The 19,445-nt window shown below is 30.3% G+C and overlaps 1 protein-coding gene across 5 annotated transcripts in view; it reads right to left on the bottom strand.

Annotated features, from left to right (window-relative positions):
- LOC123302694 (trithorax group protein osa) overlaps nucleotides 1-19,445 on the bottom strand; it is a 59,504-nt gene that overhangs the window by 30,188 nt on the left and 9,871 nt on the right. For 3 of the 5 annotated variants that reach the window (XM_044885730.1, XM_044885731.1, XM_044885733.1), the window contains exons 3-8: nucleotides 15,745-16,009; nucleotides 11,883-12,062; nucleotides 11,668-11,819; nucleotides 9,713-10,394; nucleotides 8,115-8,308; nucleotides 236-280 (exon numbers count right to left, since the gene is read on the bottom strand). In XM_044885730.1, the coding sequence (XP_044741665.1) occupies nucleotides 236-280; nucleotides 8,115-8,308; nucleotides 9,713-10,394; nucleotides 11,668-11,819; nucleotides 11,883-12,062; nucleotides 15,745-16,009 (1,518 nt within the window). Of the gene's footprint in view, nucleotides 1-235; nucleotides 281-8,114; nucleotides 8,309-9,712; nucleotides 10,395-11,667; nucleotides 11,820-11,882; nucleotides 12,063-15,744; nucleotides 16,010-17,330; nucleotides 17,369-19,445 lie in introns of those variants that run through there. The other 2 variants (XM_044885734.1, XM_044885732.1) reach the window with 2 other exon arrangements.

Here is a 19,445-nt window from a genome sequence, read left to right as displayed (position 1 = left end):
AATGTATAATAGCTACAAAAACTTGGGCTGAAAAAAAGCACCGTTAAAAAATATCGTCCTTGATTTTTAACCAATTTTTCCTAGTACGAATTAAGCATTAACAAGCAAGCCACATTTAAACATTAAAAAATCATGCAACATATTATTTGTAAAATAAAAAAGGGATTATTTTGTTAATTTTTGGATGGTTGATTAGAAAGAGAGCAAGCTATCTGAATGTATAACAAATAAAAACCTTGGATCTGTAGGTTTCAGCTTGAGGGACATGACTGTTAAATACCTGTAAAAATACACGAAAAAAAACACTAAAATTGTGATCAATTAAAAAAAAATATGGCTAAATTAACACAAATTAATAAAAATAAAAAAATTAAAAACTTGTGAATACAAAAAATCAATTTTTAAACTCACTTAAACGATTATTTTTGAAAATCACAGTAAAATCTATTTAAAAATATTTAACTTAAAAAAATAATTACATTATTCCATTGTAGCTGAAAATATCCGCGACTTTCCATCCAAGTTTGCATTGTTGTAAACTTTTTTTAAATTTGGCGGATAAAATAAGATTGATTCACAGACTTTGTATTAAATCATAGATTGTTTAATAAAATATAAATCGTCATAAATATTTAAAACTGTGTGAAAAAATACACAGAAAAATATTAAAATTACACTTTTATATAGATCAATTGATTTTCGATTGTAGTCAATAGATATTGTAGAAACTACTGACAACTGTTTTACGAATTATGAATAGCATGTGACACTTCGGCATATGTCGTTAAATAGTCCAGTGCGTTTACGCAAATCGAAGAAAGGTGATCCAAAAGTTTGTGACACTATATCTGTTTATTAATTCATTCAATAAGGATGTTATTTGGAGAACTTAAACTTGATTTTGCGTATTCGCGAAATTAATTCTTTTGTCACCATCTTGGAAAATAATTTTTTTTTACGTGACTTGTCTGCGTTTTACCTTCAAATTTATGTCAAAGAATTTCAAAAATTTTTTCGTGAGTTTTTTTTATAACGGTTTTTTGCAAATTGTTTTTTAATAGTGCATCTTTTCTATCAACCGTTGCGTCTACTTTGACATAAATCGGTTTGAAGATAAAACGCAAACAAGTTCAACGACACCAAAATCATCAAATTTTAATAAATAGAACGCAAGCTATGGACCAAAACGCAAAATAAGTTATTTTGAAAGATGGCGACGAAAGGGTTAATTTTGCGAAGACGTAAAATCAGATTTAAAGTCTCCAAACAACCTCCTATCGAACGAATGAATAAAAACATCTAGTGGCACATACTTTTGGGTCAGTTCGTAAATGCACTGGACTATAATTACTCGTTAATTCTAAAAATTTAACAACCTGCTCAAGATACCTGCTCGCTTTTATAATAGCTCATTTCTTTATATACTATTTCTCTAGCCTGTTTTTCTGTCACATTGAGATATCTTCCTTACCCTCCCCCCCCCCATCAAATTCCATGATTTAACCATCATTTTCAAGCTTACGATACTTGGCTAACGACGGAAAATAGATTCACGATCTAAAACTGTACCGCTTCATCAAATTTTAATAAATAGAACGCAAACCAATTCCTCTATAGTCGACAAAATCAATCCAACCAACTCCAATTAGTAATTACAACAATACTCCGGGTCTATAAAATTTTCGTTCTATTTTTCCGATTCTCTATTGCCGTAATGGGAAATGAGGAATTGCTCTCTGAAATCTGCTATTTTTGTAGCAAAATGTTTGATAAAATCAAAGATTGATTAAAAAATTCAAAGATTGATTGAAACGATGTCATTCCTATGTTCACAAAAAAAAATCCGTAGCGCAGGAGCTGCGTTAGCTAAGCGAATTCCCCCAGAGATTGGAAAAAATAATACAATTTTTCTTAAAATCGAATATTGCATTTTTAATTTTTCAAGAATTTTTATTTCAAAAACTAAGCGTTTAAAGAAAAAATCGCAAGAGTATTTATTTGTTTAAAAGTGATCAAAAAATACAAAAATTTTGTACTTTGCGCATTCTCCCACCCATGGTTTATTTGGAAAATTTTCATATGATATTTAATGATAATTTTCCGGTTTGTGGCCACTTGAACAAATATTTTTCAAATTAGTGCTGCCAATAAGTGCTGGACTACTTCTAATCTATCAACATTTTGAATTATTTTTGATAATATTTTATTAATATAAACAAATATAATATAAACAATCGAAAATACTAAACAATCGAATACCAGACAAATCAGAGAAAGGAAATCGGATATTTAAATAGTTCTGTTATCAAATATTTATTGTTTATTAATTTGAACAAAATTGATTATTTAATAATAAACTATTATTAATAATAAATCATATATTTAATAATAAACTATTTTTATGAAGGGTTTCTCATTAAAAATGATAGAACTTTCAACTTAAATGATTCATTTAATTTGTATTTTTAGGGCAATTTTTGTGACGTATAATACTGACCAAATGTAGTCCAGAGCTTTGCTAAAGCACGTATGCGAAAAATATAATATTTCGATTATTCAAACGCAGATTCGATTCGATATTATTTGTGCTTACATTTAAGATAACTAGAACAAATCTAACGTTTCGACAATGTATATATAGTGTGTCCCCCGTAAATTTTCTTATTTTTCATTTTAAGACAAAAAGTCATTCTTTATAAAAAATTTTGCTTATTCTGAAAAGTATGTAGGAATATTTAAAACTTCTAAATAATGGACAGGGTACCCAAAAAATTGAAATCACTGTTTTCTGGAAAACTACCGTTCTTTTTTATAAGTTGGCAAAATATTATTCAGAAAAGTTGCTCGAAATTAATAATTATGACTCTATACAAAATATCAAGAAGATCCGTGTACTTTAATTATAGCATCATTTTTTATTTGAATAAAAGTTGTAATTACAAAAAAACGTAACAAAGAAAATAATAATAAATCAATTAACATGTACTATTCGAGAGTGTATTTTTATTTTTTTTTTTTTTTTGTGGACTAGGTTAGAAAATTAAAAAAACAATTTATTTTTTCTGATAAACATTCACTAAGAATGGAATTGTCCGAGTTGGAAAGATCTTCTTGAAATTCAGTCATGAATTTGAATTTTGAATCATAATTTTTAATTGCGAGCAACTTTTCTAAGTAACTTTTTGTCAACTTATAAAAAGAAAGGGTAGTTACCTCTATCCGGGGATACATTATATATTGTAATTTAATATTTAATTATGATCATAGACATGCTGTTTTTTTTAAACTTGGCATATGCTCGAAAATCGAAAAATAAGTTGTATTGAGTTGTTTCTGATTCAATGAAAAGCTTACTCTGCTTCTTGACTATTAAAACGTTTAAAAAAATTTGTTCCTGAGGTAGTACGAGCGCCAAGGCAATTTTAGACTTGTGATTGAAATTATTTGTACATTATTTTCAACTTTGATGAAGAATTTTGTTATAACTTCATGAAGGTAGACGAAAAATAAGAATACAATTTTTCGATATCTGCCTTAATTTTCGAAATATCGAAAGCTGAATAATTAAACAAACTTAACTTTAATTTAAGGTAGTATGGGTAAAATATAAAAATAAACTCAGAACAGTTAGCCTTTTATTTTCTTAAAGATAAGCATCTAATGGTCCAAGAGCTCGCTGCAAAAAACCTGGCCTATCGAGTTACCGGATGAAGTATTTCTTAAATGATACTACTCACTGTAACTATTAAAAAAATCATTTAGTGCCAGGGCAAATATGGTGCATAACCTTGCTATATTTTTTCTAAGGTACATTTTTTGGACATAAACTGTACCAATCGAGTAACCGCTTGAAACTGATTTTAAAATGTAGTTTCGAGTGAGTAGAAAATAATTATGAACAACTGCCTCGGTCAATCTGGTGCTAACCCCATGGCACGACACATTTTTTAATTTTTTTCTGGTTGTGTTACCGTACCTATCGAGTAACCGCTTCAAACTGTAATTAAATTGAAGTTTAAACATTTCTTATTAAGAAAATATATTAGTGCCACTTCTATTTTGGTGACAAATGCCCGGCACGATACTTTATATTCCTTCAAGTCCCATACTATTGCTCATATAATCTATAACAGATACATTGGGGAATAAATGAATAAACATCTGATGGATAACAATTACAGTAATTTTTAAGTGATTTTTTTTATTTATACGAGTATTTTATAAAGTATCAACATAAAATACAATGAAAGTTCTCTCATATATTTTACTATAAAATTAATTAAAAAACTTAAATATCTAAAAATATACATTGAACTATATATATAGAATTATTATTAAATGTCATCATGATCATCATCATCACTATCGTCATGATCATTGTCACTACTGCCATGATCATCGTCACTTTTATCATAATTATCATCATGGTCACCTTTATTTTCATGATTATCATCGTTATTATCGTCATGGTCACTGTCATTTTTTTTTGTTGTAATCATCATTATCATAATAATCATCGTCACAATTATCAATTTCATCAAGCTCTACTTCATCAAATTCTACCATAACAATGTCTTCAACTAAGAGAGGTGTTGGATCACCTTCGAACCAAAGCGGTTCAATTTTATTGTCTTTTACTGTCCATCCGCATTGTTCTGGTGAGAAATTGATGCAGTTAGCTTCAGTAGCATTCTGCCACATTGAAGATACATAGATAGTTCGTAAAATTTTTTGTTTCAGTGACTTCCAACATGGTGGAAGTTCAGTTGAATCAAATCTTTTTACATTTTTCATTAAATATTCTGCTACAGACGTTGACGTAAATCAATTTTGAAACATTAATAATCTCGCATCATTTACATTGTTACAACTTATTCCATAAATTTTACAAGTATATTCTTACAATATTTCCATACTTCTTAAATTATCAATTTCGTCTATATTATTTAAACTAGCGAATACTTGTTGAACTTGTGGATTTTTTAATTGGAAACAATTGACTGAGTTAATTGTTGAAATACCATGTATAGACAGTGTTGATTACTCTGTCACATTACACAAACATACATGTCACACATATATAACTGATAATCCCATACTAATACATAGGTACTATAATACATAGTGTTGATGCGCAATTGTTTGTTTTTTTGACGTCACGTAAATAACAAAAGATATTCACTTTTAAATACACACACACACTCAACTGATATTCCTATATTAATACATACTATAAAATTTGCACCTAATTAACGCCCTCGTGGGTAAACAGTGATGTTTACAAAAAAATGTTTCAATCAAAAGTTTTTTATTTTTTTATAAGCAACATTTTTTACATTTAAACTTTTGTTCTATCTCTAACGGTTTACAAGATGAGTCCTACGGACCCAAGACCCAATTGACCTATGATGCTCATTTACGAACTTGACCTCACTTTTTACGTCCTGAGTACGCTGTAAAAATTTCAGCTCGATATCTTTTTTCGTTTTTGAGTTATCGTGTCCACAGACGGACGGTGATTCTATGAACACCTATACCAAAATTTTTTTCGTAGCATCAATATTTTTAAGCGTTACAAACTTGGGACGAAACTTAATATACTATGTATATTTCATATATACATGGTATAATATATGAGAGAACTTTCATTGTAAAAAATCACTTAAAAATTACTGTAATTGTTATCCATCAGATTATTCATTTATTCCCCAATGTATCTGTTATAGATTATATGAGCAATAGTATGGGACTTGAAGGAATATAAAGTATCGTGCCGGGCATTTGTCACCAAAATAGAAGTGGCACTAATATATTTTCTTAATAAGAAATGTTTAAACTTCAATTTAATTACAGTTTGAAGCGGTTACTCGATAGGTACGGTAACACAACCAGAAAAAAATTAAAAAATGTGTCGTGCCATGGGGTTAGCACCAGATTGACCGAGGCAGTTGTTCATAATTATTTTCTACTCACTCGAAACTACATTTTAAAATCAATTTCAAGCGGTTACTCGATTGGTACAGTTTATGTCCAAAAAATGTACCTTAGAAAAAATATAGCAAGGTTATGCACCATATTTGCCCTGGCACTAAATGATTTTTTTAATAGTTACAGTGAGTAGTATCATTTAAGAAATACTTCATCCGGTAACTCGATAGGCCAGGTTTTTTGCAGCGAGCTCTTGCTCTATAAATAATGAATTCTTTTATTCAAGTTTGAGGATGCCTTATCGACTTTTTAATGAAATATTGAAAATTAAAAATCGTAGTTTTTACATTGACTTAATGGGATCCCGTGCGTTATTCTTTATATAAGACTAAAATTCTCATATTTCCAAAAAAACTGTGTTCACATAATAATGCACCAAAAAAAACCTTTAAGTTTAAACAATTTATATATATAAAAAAATACATGTTATCGATCATTATCAAAAAATATTAACGTTAATCATAATTCACTTTGTAGTTTCCGTATGTTGCATTATGAGTATGATAAATTTAAAAATCTATAACAGATGTCGTTGACATCGGTTGACAAGTTTAATTAATAGGTCACAAAAATTGTTTTTATAAAATAGACAATCGACTCCGAAAATTTTAAAGAACCATAACTCGGCGCTTTAAACCGTTGTAACATTGCCAATCTATTATTTTCATTACGATACAAAAGATTTCTAGAGTATAACATGTCGATAATATAGGAATTATAACTACAATAGCTTATCAAATGAATGATCAAAATACTATTTATTTTTTTAAATAGAATTTTATGTGGTATCAAACTGTTATAAAATCAGTTTAAATATTATGATAAATTATGTTAATGTGTGTATTATAAATTTTGTACGCTATTTCAAATTTTGAAAAAAAAAAGATGGTCTGTTGACGACCTATACTACCTTAACCAGTAATTGATAGTAAAAATTCAGGTTTTTGTGAGTTTGTTCATTCAATTTGAACTAAAATGATTTTTATAAAAAAAAAAACGCACTACTTTTATTGGAAAATTTTTCGTAGGCTAAGTACTCTCCACAGAAACAATTATCCGGAATAACAATTCTGATACGAAAAAACATTTTTTTGATAAAACTTTCCGTTTTTGTCTAAACTGTACGATTTTCGGAAAAATTTTTCGAACAAAAATGTTACTTTTTTAATCAAAAACAATTTTCTAAATTAAAGTGTTCATCTATCGATTACCAGTTATGGAGTAGAATGAGCTTTTTATTGAGCTTGAAAACAGGTCAAATTTAATGTCTGCGTAAGATGTGCGCCTACACACTTAACATTTTTTGCTTGAAGCATTTTTATCGATAAAAGTTATCCCCCCCCCTATAAATCGGGCTCTGCATAAGAGTAAACCAGGTGCATACTTGAAGATTGCGAAAATTCTTCGTGCGAAGTCAGACCAGGCCGCTAGGTCGACGGTAAAACTTAAAAATTGCATTTCAAATTCGTTTCAACGCAAATATTCTATTCTAGGCGCAGCTTTGAACGTTAAAACGTATGAGTGCTTTGTTTAGGTTAAGTTGTGGTGAATGTCCACAGTCATATCATGTGATATTTAAAGAGAACTAGCTGCCCCCAACTACTAATTTTACATTTCCCTAATTTCCATAATAATTCCTGCTCAACTCCTAACTCTAATCCTGGTCTCAATTATATTCACGGATAATTCACAATTTTCCCGTGTTAAAAACACTCTTATTGAAATAAATTCGATTAATAAGTTTTGGTTGGTCCATCTTTTTAATAAGGAACAATTCAATCCAGAATTCATGTCTAGTAATTTTAAAGCATTTTCTCAAGATATCTATTTTCATTTTTTTTAAAGTTTCGAAATTTGTTGATTAATTTTAATTTTTAAATGTGAGAAACTTTGTGCGTCGAATTTTCGTATAATAAAATCGTTTAAGTGAGTTAAAAATTCGATTTAAATATCTAATTTTAAAATCCCATAAAACTTTTCCCAAAAAATCGTGTGAGAAAACACACTAACAAAAAAAACCTTCACCCGTGTCTCAAAATAAAACACTACAAAGTTTTTTTTTTAAATATTTACAAAAAAAAATTAAATCAAAACAATAAAATTTAAATAATAAAAGTAATAATTACCGGACTGGCAGGAGTTCGTGGCCAACTAGGGCTACTTATATCGTATTCGTCGGCGTGCATTGAATTCATACTTGCTGCACCAGGTGACGGTACCGTGCTTTGTGGTGTTGTTGGATGACTATAATGGCCGCCACTGGAGCTTAAATCATTCTTACGAGATTTTGGTGTACTGCATTGTGGATCTTCTCCAGACGCTATTTTAAAATAACAAATTTATTTAATATTATTCGAAATAATTAAAAATAAAGGATTCGAATCTTTCGAGTTTGATACCATATTACTAGTAATACAATCAAATTAAACATTGGACCTTGAATCAAATCAGGTAATGTTGTTTGCCATGTAAAGGTAATGTTAAATACAAGTTTTCGACCTCGGCCAACGACCGAATCATGCCGAAAAATAGAAAAAAACTCGAAAAGGTTTAGACCCGGAAGGACTGGTTTTTCCTCAAAAATTGTAGTATTTATTTTTAAAGAAGGAAATTTTCAACAATTTGATAAAACCGGTTTTTATAAGGCCAACAGTTTCGGAGATACAGCTTTTCAAGGTTTGACTATTTTTTAAGCTACACGATTTTACGCAAAATTCCTTCTTGTAAACAGTTAGAGATAGAAAAAAGTTTAAATGTAAAAAATGTTTCTTGCAAAAAAATAAACAACTTTTGCTTGGAACATTTTTTCCTTAACAATGTTTCACAAGATGACTAGTTAAAGCTACTTGCAATTATTCAACTCCCTATCTTTTATAGTTTTGGAGAAAATGGACACCAAAATTTTGTCCTATTTTGCAATATTTACAAAAGTTATTTATTATTTGATAAGGTACACTTTTTATGTTTAAATTTTTGTTCTATCTCTAACGGACTACAAGATGAAATTTAAAGAAAAAACACTTGGAAAAATAGAAAAATTTTGAAAAGATGTATCTCCGAAACTATTGGTCCTACAAAAAACCGACTTGACCTCAAATTGTTGCAAATTTAACCTTCTTTAAAAAAAATACTACAAGTTTTTATGAAAAACCAGTCTTTCCAGGTCAAAATCTGAATTAAGATCAAAATTTTCGAGGTTTTTCTTATTTTTCAACATGATTCGGTCGTTTGCCGAGGTCGAAAACTTGAATTAACATTGCCTTTACATTGCATATCATTGCAACATATCAAAGAAACAAACATATCTGCCTAGAATGCTCAGGAAAAAATCGTAAAAAGAAGTTAACTTTGAAGATTTTAAGAACATTCTTGGCAATTCAATTGAAGAATATACAAAAACCTTAAGGTAGTATGTTATCCAAATCACTTAAATTGGAACCCTCTCCCCCTAAAATTTTCAGAATTGATTTAGTCTGAGTCCAACTTCATATTAAAAAAAATCAAGCCTTTTATGCAAAATTGCCCTGGCGCTCGTACACCTTAAAATAATGCATTCATATACTTTTGGCAATTGTTGCCATATAGTCAAGGTGTACTTTCCAGAATACTTTTGATTGTATTAAAATTAAATCTACCTTACGACACTATATGACATGAACCACGCTTTTGCTTTTAACTATCTCCAAAAAAAGAGCTTTTATGCTTTTATAATAATTATACATACCAATTGAAGCATTGGACAAGGTGGATTGCTGTGATCCTTCGTCAAGTGATGTTCCATCAGGACCAGTTGTAACGACAGACGTAACCGTATTCCCACCAACAGACGGTGTAACATGTGTTCCCACATTACTAGCTGCCGTTGTAGTGATTCCATTATCCACGGAACTGGTTTCAGATCCCGATCCGGATGGTCCTACATCACCACCAATCGATATTGGCATATGAGAATTTGGAGTACTACTTGGCGGTGGCATTGGACCACCATCATGGCTATTTGATTGGCCAATATTTGGCGGACCCATACTTATATTATGACCCATATGGCCGCCCATTGAAGGTGGTCCCATTGTTGCACCCACATGATGATGCATACCAACATTGGGTGGACCCATTCCAGGATATCCTTGTGGTGGACTATGACTGGTTACCACACTAATACTTCCTCCACCACCACCGCCGAACTTGTGTGTTAAATGTTGCTTTAAATAATGAGGTGGCGGTCTGGGTGATTGGGAATTTGGTGCATGAAGTAGTGGAGATGATGCGGGTGGGCCTCCTTGACCGGGTGGACCACTTTGTTGGCTTACTGGTATGTTACCACCTTTACCGGCCATGTTTGGTGATAACGGAGGTGCTCCACCACTTCCAGGTGGATTCCATGGTTGCGATTGGTAACCAGGAAACTAAAAATATAAAAATCAAAGTTACTCGACAAATAAAGGATTAATTTTTTTAACTGTTACATCTAGTGTAGGGAAAAGTGTAAAAGAAACTTAGTAGTAACTTGAAGAAGTAGTAGTGACCGAGAAGCATGAAAAATAAAACCTTTCCAAGCCTTTTTTATCAACCCCTTATTAAGCCTCTTCTACCCTCCACCATACCTAATTTCTTTTCACTAGTCACTGTCGAATTGATTTATCTTTTTTTCGAATGATAGGGCAGCGTTAGAATTTAGTTGCTGCAGTGGATTCAAATATTAGTCAGCTCATTTTATCTATGAGAGGGCAGTTTGTTAAAAGGCAGGAAGGCGATCACCTTTCTTATCATATTATGGAAGAGTTGCCACTCTTATCCAGCTGCATGAGGAATAGATGCGTACATTGATCGGTAAGCCCTCCAATTATGAATTTTATGTCTTTTCGGTTTTTGCCAATGAAATTGTATCTTTCTATTTCCTATTTTTAGGTAATCTGTCTTCTAGTAATTTCAAAACCCGCTGACACGAGAATGTCTCTTTACGAGCAAGTCCATTGACCGTTTGGTGTCCTCGACTACGAACTCTTCCGTTGCACACATCATGCTAACCACATATTTTTGTCAAATTTTCGTTAACCCTCAAATAACAAGACACTTCCCATAATCAAGATGGAACTATAATATCCCAAGACAACGAATGAGACTTCAAAAGTCTTGCCAAGTTTTATTCAGTATACGAACAAATTTTTGCTACGTGAACGAAGATTAAAATTGTGTAAGATAAAAAGATTCGAAATTATTTCGATACAAATAGGAAATAAAAGGTAAGAATTAGATCTAGCAATTTTCTCTTAAGATCCAAGTGTTTCGATCATTTTCAGAGTTATATCTAGATATATGGTTCAGAAGAAAACTCACAGACCTTGTTTTCACGAAGATACTAATCCGATTTCTCGTAAATATCTTGTACTTTCGTGTGACAAGATGCTTTATTCCATTCACCCAAGTGCAAAATTTATATTAATTCATAAAAGAAAAAGGTCTAATAGACCACATAAATTTTTTTTTTATATTTAATTCTGTGTTTAGGGGACCTACTAAAGACGACCTATTTGATTGATCAATTCCGTACTAATTACAGATTCTTGAGCATTTCTGAACATCTTTGTTTTATAAAAAAAAAAGCTTTCCCTTTTTGATGTAACAGTTTATAACGGCCCGTATTTTCGAGCTAAATAATAAAAATAAATTGATTCTTACATGATTTGGCATTGGGCGACCTGAATATTGTGCGGAATTAATATTGTTAACATTTGGATTAGGACCTTGTCCACCAGGATTATTTGGCCCACCATAAACTTGATTTGGACTGTACTGCATATTTCCTGGTGCTCGAGCTGCTCCGTAATTTCCTACAACAAAAATTTTGTACAATTAACATTCATTCAAAAAATAATATCAAATCAATAATTTACCTTGAGTCGATGGTGGAAATTGGTTATGAGATTGTGGAGGCCCACTTGTATGTTGAGGACCACCTCCACTATATGGAGGTCCACCAGGTGGACCGCTCGAACCTGTTGATTGCCCGCCGACCCCACCAGGCATTTTATAGCCTGTTATATGAGATGATTGTGGTGGCCCTTGATATCCCCCTAAATTTTTAAATATTAATAATTAGTATCATATAAAATTTTTTGAATAAACTCATTATTTTTTGTATTTTTATAACGATTTTTTTTTTTTTTTTTAATTGTTATATACACGCTTTTATAAATAATAAAAGTTTAAAAAAACGTCGATTTTTTGTCAAAAAAACTGAAACGATCCTTCCTTAAATAAAGTAATTATTTTAACTAAAAAGATTTATATATAGTTTAGTTTTCGGCATCCACATGTTCTAAAATGAATATATACATGTAAAAAATAGGCCGAAAAATTATCCTTATTCCGTTTATCGCAAGAAAATTGATTACACAGTTATCCAATTTCAAATTGAGTTTGTATACGTGATTCCAAAAATTATTGGATTCCGAAAATCGAAATTATTTTTTGTAAACTTTACGCTTAACCATACATTCTTAGTAAAAGTACCTACACATTTTATTATTTTCGAAGAGATACAATGATTGAAAACAGATTTTGCTCACTAAAATTAATAATACTAGAAAATGCCCATGAAAATCCATTTTATCCAAATCACGACTAGTGTGAATCGTTCAAGAAAAAAGTCGAAAGATCTATGATCATTTAATATTTGTAATTTAATTCGTTTCGTTTACGTTGAAAATACTATTTGCCTGTGTGGAAACTTGCTGTTTATAATTTTGTTAATATAAATATCTCTCTTCAACTACCTATACTCTAACTATGGCCATTTCTTTTAAACAATAAAACTGATTAACTCTCCGTTATTATATCTCAATAATGAAACGGGCAATACTTTTGGTTTTTTTTAAATTCAGAATTATCCGAACTTTAATTAAATTTATCTCGAGTTAGAAAAGTCAATCGAATTCAAATTTTTATGGTAATTGTACTATGATATCCTCAATAGGTATAAAAAAAATTAGAAATTTCCGACACTATGCCCATAGCGAGACAATAACCTTAGGGCAAAAAACGCGACAAATACTTTCGATCAAAAAAGTTAATTTCACAGCACTGCCCGATTTGTTTTAGTTTTTGAATCTAAAATTGTAACAGCTATGTGATACCCGTAAACATAATAATTCTTCTTAATATAACATATCCTTGTAAGCAACTTTACTAACAATGGATAGACGAATACAAGTTTACAAAAAGTATTAAAATTTTTTTTCTTCTTCTTTCGTAACTTTTGGATAAAAGGTTAAAAACAGCAATCACAATAGCAAAAGCTACGATGGACTAAACGAATACAAATTATGTCTAACTATTATCCAATAATGTATTCTAATGAAAGGTTTTACATTAAGAATGTCCGAATTTTAAAGCTTAAATAATATATGATATTATTTTGATTTGAAAGATTTTTTATGCCATTTTGTGTCAACCAAATAGCAATCGCAGTTTCGACATCGCTAGGCAGCAAGCGTTTATGCGAAAAATACAATTCTTGAATAACTACCCGAAAAAATTTCTGTAATAGTGTCCTAGTTTTTATAGTTGATCAACTCAATCCAACCAACTCGGAATTAAAAATGAATAGTCCGGATCTATAAAATTTTCGGTCTATTTTTTCCGAACTTGATCAGCCCTCATTTTTCGATGACATTCGCATGTTTTCTGATTTACACAACCAGGTAATTTAAGATTTTTACAAATTGACTCAATGTAACGATATGTACCAATGAAAATCACGTAATCGCACCATAAATAGATCGAACTACGCATTCATTTAGATAAAAATACTCGAATAATTTGTCTGCGTTGTTCAACGATTTGCTACCCCAATAGCAAGAGCAAAAAAATAGGTTCATATTGCAATTTTTTACCGAAGGGATTTTCTTGTTGAAATATGTTCAGGAGTATCCCCCGAATGTAAAACCAAGTTGGCGGGACGGTGGGAGGCGCAACCTTCAGTCGTCAACTTGGAAAACACGTTTTATCAAATATCTCAAATTTGGTTTAGCGAACAGAAAAACGAAAAAAGATATTTGATAAAACGTGTTTTCCAAGACACATTTGAGGAATGTCCCTGAAAATAATCCAACAAAAAAATCCCTTCTATATGAAATTGCAAAAAAAAAACTACCTAATTATAAAATCGCGCTACTCAAGCTATAGTTGTCATTCGCTATTATGTGTCACACAAAATGGCATGAAAAAGTAACAATCTTGTTTAAGTTTAAAATATCTTGTATACAACTAGTTTAATTTTAAAGTTTGGACATTTCAATGAAAAGCGCTTCATATAGAGGTGGATGTGCCATTAAAAACATTACTTTTCTAAATTATTTAATAAAACAATAGAACTTCTGTGAAAATTAATTAAAAATTAACAACATATCAAATTTCAAAGAAGCGCGGGAATCAATACCAAAAAAATTATTAATTAGACTCAAACCGCTGAATTTTTGAATATAATTTTGACTTTATGAAAATGTATATATATATAAAGACTGTCACAAAATTAATGCAAGATTTCAATTTTACTGCACATTCGTGCGATAAAATGTTGACAATGAAAAAACAAAGTCAGTGTGGCAACTAATAGTTACTGGTTTTTTAAAATAAAGGATTTCTCGAAAATGACAGTAACCGGATTTAGGAAAAAATAGACAAAATAAAATTTCTGTAATAGTGTTCCATTTTTAACCGCAAGGTCTAAAACTTCAGACCCCAAAAAACTCCTCTATAGTCGACAAACTCAACCCAACCAACCCCAACTCGTAATTACAACAATACTCCGGGTTTATAAAATTTTTGGCCTATTTTTTCTGATTACGAAGTATCCAAAATAAAGTTTTTGAAATAAATACCACGATACTCGAATTTTTATATTTTAAAAATATAATTAAAAAATATACAAATTTCGCTAAATATCGATATCTTGACATTCGAACATTCTGTATGATGTTGACATCACTTTCTAAGGGCCAATTTTCAAGTAGATTTAAAGTCATTTCAACTGGGACACTGGGATATAGAGCAGTGGCGTTAAATGAAATCTTAGGGGTTTAAAACAGCATCTAGACTTTGTCTATCTCATTCCAAATTGTTTTTAATTGAGAAACTTTTTAGTGAGCAGATTATTAAATTCCGAAACAAACCATTTAGCAATTTTAAAGGAAAGAGCGTTAATGCTAGAAACTATTGGTCTACTATTAATTGTCCGATTGATTCTACTATTATTTATTCGATGATTTGTAAATTTTCGATAAGTAATGAGAAAGAATGTTTGTACTGTGTTATATGAATAAATTTAGCTACTGGCCATGGTTACGCTATCGAAATATCGATATTTAGCGAAATGCAAGTCTGTTGTTTGTTTTTTAAATGAAATTTCTTAATATGCAATTATATTTCGAGTACCGTGGTACTTATTTCAATAACTAAGTAGGAACCAATTTTCGAACAAACTAAGGTCGGAATAAAAATTTAACTTCATCAAATGTGAAAAGGTATATTTGAGAAAAAAAAACCGTAGAATTTGTATCTTTAGAGATTTTACGAAGTTTGGGGCTTATGTTAAAAACTTCTTTACTACCCACGCCTTCAAACTGTGTCAATGAAATGTTATATTTATACAAAATAGCCAAGGAAAATTTTTGTAAGTTTACGTTTTTGAGTTTTCTTTCAAAGTTAATTCTTGCGTTAATTTTAGGACAATCTTTATAACAATGATATTTATACCTTGAGTTGCCATTGGAGAGTGACTCATACGAGTGGGTCCGCTTCCATCCGATTGGCTACTAGATGGTCGAGGAGGCATCTGAATATTCTGTTGACCGACGGCCGGCGACATAGATCGTGAGCCAGTTGATCCTGTGGGCGAGGGACTTGGCCTCATCCCCTGTGAATTCGGTGTACCTGGGGCTCCACCCCCTCCAGCGTTAGTGCCTCCAGCACTATTGACGCCACCAGTAAAGCTGTCATTACTATTTTGGCCAGCCAGATCCTATAAAAAAAATTTTTAATATTTAATCAATTCCACACATTTTTACGTTATTGTTTTTCGTGAAAATTTTTATATCTACAGATTTTTTTAAATATTCATTAATTTGATTCAAATTACTAGGAATTTCATTGGATTGTCGTTATATTTTTTAAATGTTTTGATAGTTCCAATGAAATCACGATAATTCTACGATTAATTCAATGAAGTATCACTGAATTTCGCGCCTTATATGAATATGATCGACCAACCCAGCTTCTATGATATCGGCCGTCTCAGGCATTCAGCCCTTACTTTTCTTGGGAAAATATATTCCTCAATTAATCGGAACCTGTTTTAACTAAGATTTATCAAAAAATGAGGTTACTTTAGTATTAAAGAATACATCAGAGGCGAGATTTTTTTAGCCTTAAATCATGAACCCAAACATTCTAAGTTTACTTGGTATATTTTAGGGTCTTCACTAAGAAATTAACTGCATGCTACATGCTTGCTCGGCAACCAGGAAAAATCTGATAATCTCCGCGACTTTTCGAACAACAATTTCGCTTGACTGTCCAAGCTATACCAAATATGTGGGGGCTTTTAGACTTCTACAGGCACATAAAAAGTAATTACGTCATTCTCTAGCCTTGATATACAAATGGGAAATTCCTAAATTGAGAAAATTAATTAATATCCACGAATTAAGGCCGTGGTAAGATCAGTTCAGATTTTCTCATGGTTCCAGTTTTTTTGAAACGGAAACAAAATCAAACTTACATAGTTTTCCCTTCGTAATTTCCATAGATTTACTAAAGCATGTCAAAAACGATACCGAGCATTCTAATATGGAAATGAATGGCATTTTAATCAACGCCTCGTGTGATTAATGAATTGACAAATTCACTACCTTTGGCTTAATATTCAAAGCAGATAATCGAAACTAAGGTGATTTGGTCATTAATTAAATGCTTTAAGATGTACTTCAAATATTCCCTACATGAAACAATTGAAAAAATAACCCAAAATTCAATTAAGAAATCAATCGGATAAATTTCTCTACACCCGCCTAAATTAATAAAAAATCGAGCAATTCAAATTTGTTATCATATGTCAAAAATTTAATTTATTTCACCGGTATTTATAGATTTTAGTCGAGTTTCCTCGAAAAAATTCCATCGAAAATCGATTAAGACCTTAATTAACTTAAATAATTAATCAGATACCTAAAAAAATGAGGGATTGGTTTAGCATTTCGAAAGCTTATAAAATTCCACGAAACTGAACTCTAAAAACAAAATTGACATACAAAGATTGATAATTTTAAAAGGTTTTACTGTACCTTGAAACTATGAATTTTATTGCATTAAAATAAAATCAAAACAAATGAAGAAAAATTCGATGAAAAATCACAAAATTTTCAATATTATTTCACAAATCACATTAAACTAAAAAAAAATTGTTTCAATTTAGGTGTAGTAATGCAATTATAAAAAAAATTTTCATGTTGACATAACAGAATTTTCCTTACAAAAATATCATCAATCACTTTTTTATTAGAGAAAACACACACTAGAAAATTCACACAAAAATGGGTATAATATAAAACTTTTGAATAAAAATATTAAAATTTTTATTTAACAGGGAGAAAATTGAAACTAACTGTAAAAAGTACTTAAAAAAAATAAAAAGTCTTAATAGTTAAAAAGTAATGGCCACCTGGATTTAATGTAACAAAACTGTATTAAAATCAGAACAAAATCACACAAAATACGTTAAAAATGTTTTGTATTATTCTTTGGAATAAATATAAATTTATTAAACACTATTTTTATGGAATTTGGTATGATTTTTATTTGAAAATTTGTAATGGTTTGTATTTAAAGCGTATAGTTTTATTATCGGCCATATGCGAGGAGCATAAGAGAGGGAACCACAGCGCAAATATTTGGGGGTTCGACAAGCTATATCCACAGCCCATGTACGGTCGACCAAGCGTTATTCTCCTATGTAACTAAACATACATTCATACATGTATACCAAACTGTTATCGATTGAACCATGCCTTCGAAGTATATATTCAATATTATTTACTATTTATTTTCATAATCATTTTATATTTCCCTCTTAAAAACAAAAACTCAAAACAAAACAAAAAAGCATCATTTTATTTAGAGCTTTTTTTTTATAAGTTTTCATGTAATTGTAGCTTTTTTTGTAGTTGTCAAATAATGATTCTAGGAATTTGTAAATGAGAGATTAATGTAATAATCTTTTTTTGTATTGAAATATAACATATGAATAAAAAAAAAGTATTTTAATTCTATTAAGGGCTTAGTTCAAACGTATGCAGTACGCTTTTTTACCGTTAATGATATTCAATAAGAATAACTCCGACATAACATATATAAAATGCTTACAACGTTTAAACTTTTTTATTTAAGTCAATAGATGGCTCTATAATGTATTTATTTAAAATATAACAAAAAATGCATATTTTAAAAATTAATTCAATTTTTCTTGGAAAAATTTTTTTTATTATGGTTTTTTTTTAAATAAATTTTTTTTAAAATATGAATATTCGAGTTTTTAGAAATTTTTTTCATTTAGAATTGAGGGTCCTGCCCGTAAAGTTACTGTAATCAACCTTAAATAAATTTAATTAAACAAAGATCTATTAGTACAGTAAAAAAGATGTTAAAACAGTTTTAATATCTCAACAACCACCAAGTTCGCAAATTAGCCTTTCGATCATAAATCAAGGATCAATTTTAAAAATAGACAGTAGTATGTGCACGCCTTTGGAAACGTATATCTGGCAACAACTTTCATTTTAATACAACGGAAAAATATAAATTATAGTCTCCGATTTAAAATTTTTGTTAAACCGGAGATTTTGCTAATTTCCAGTTTTGTAAGTTTTCAAAGGTGGCAACCTTATACCCTATGGTTCAACTTTGACTTACAATATCTCTCAAAAACGATTATTTGAAACTTAGGGCTGACCCCTTGATAGTTTTGATCAATATGTTAAGACCGTTTACCAAATTGCAGACAATTTATTTGAAAAGTCTTTTGTCTATTTGGCCAGGATCTTTGAATCATAATAAATATTTAAAACTAGTTGGATACTTTTTGGGAAAACAAAATATCCAATTTGTTAATAGCTACCATAAAAGTTAATTTTGTTAAAATGGCTTTTTTTATGTCTGTTTTAAGTGAAGCTCAATAATAAAATAGTGAACTGGCCAAAAAATGTTGATTAAAGAATATACAGGGTTTTCAAAAAGAATCGCAATTGTATCAGATCTCAGAAATTAAAGACTAAAGAAAATTGAAAAAGGTGGTAAAAGTATTTTAGACACCTCGCAGAGGGAAAATTGATTCTATCAAACCTCGCAATCGGGCAAATGCATTTGATGACTGGTCGAATAGTTTTTGAGATACGGACTAAAAT

The sequence above is a fragment of the Chrysoperla carnea genome, chromosome X, assembly GCF_905475395.1.
Source record: "Chrysoperla carnea chromosome X, inChrCarn1.1, whole genome shotgun sequence".
Taxonomy (NCBI): domain Eukaryota; kingdom Metazoa; phylum Arthropoda; class Insecta; order Neuroptera; family Chrysopidae; genus Chrysoperla; species Chrysoperla carnea.
Note: the sequence above shows the minus strand (reverse complement) of the source record. Positions and strands in the feature narration are given on the sequence as shown.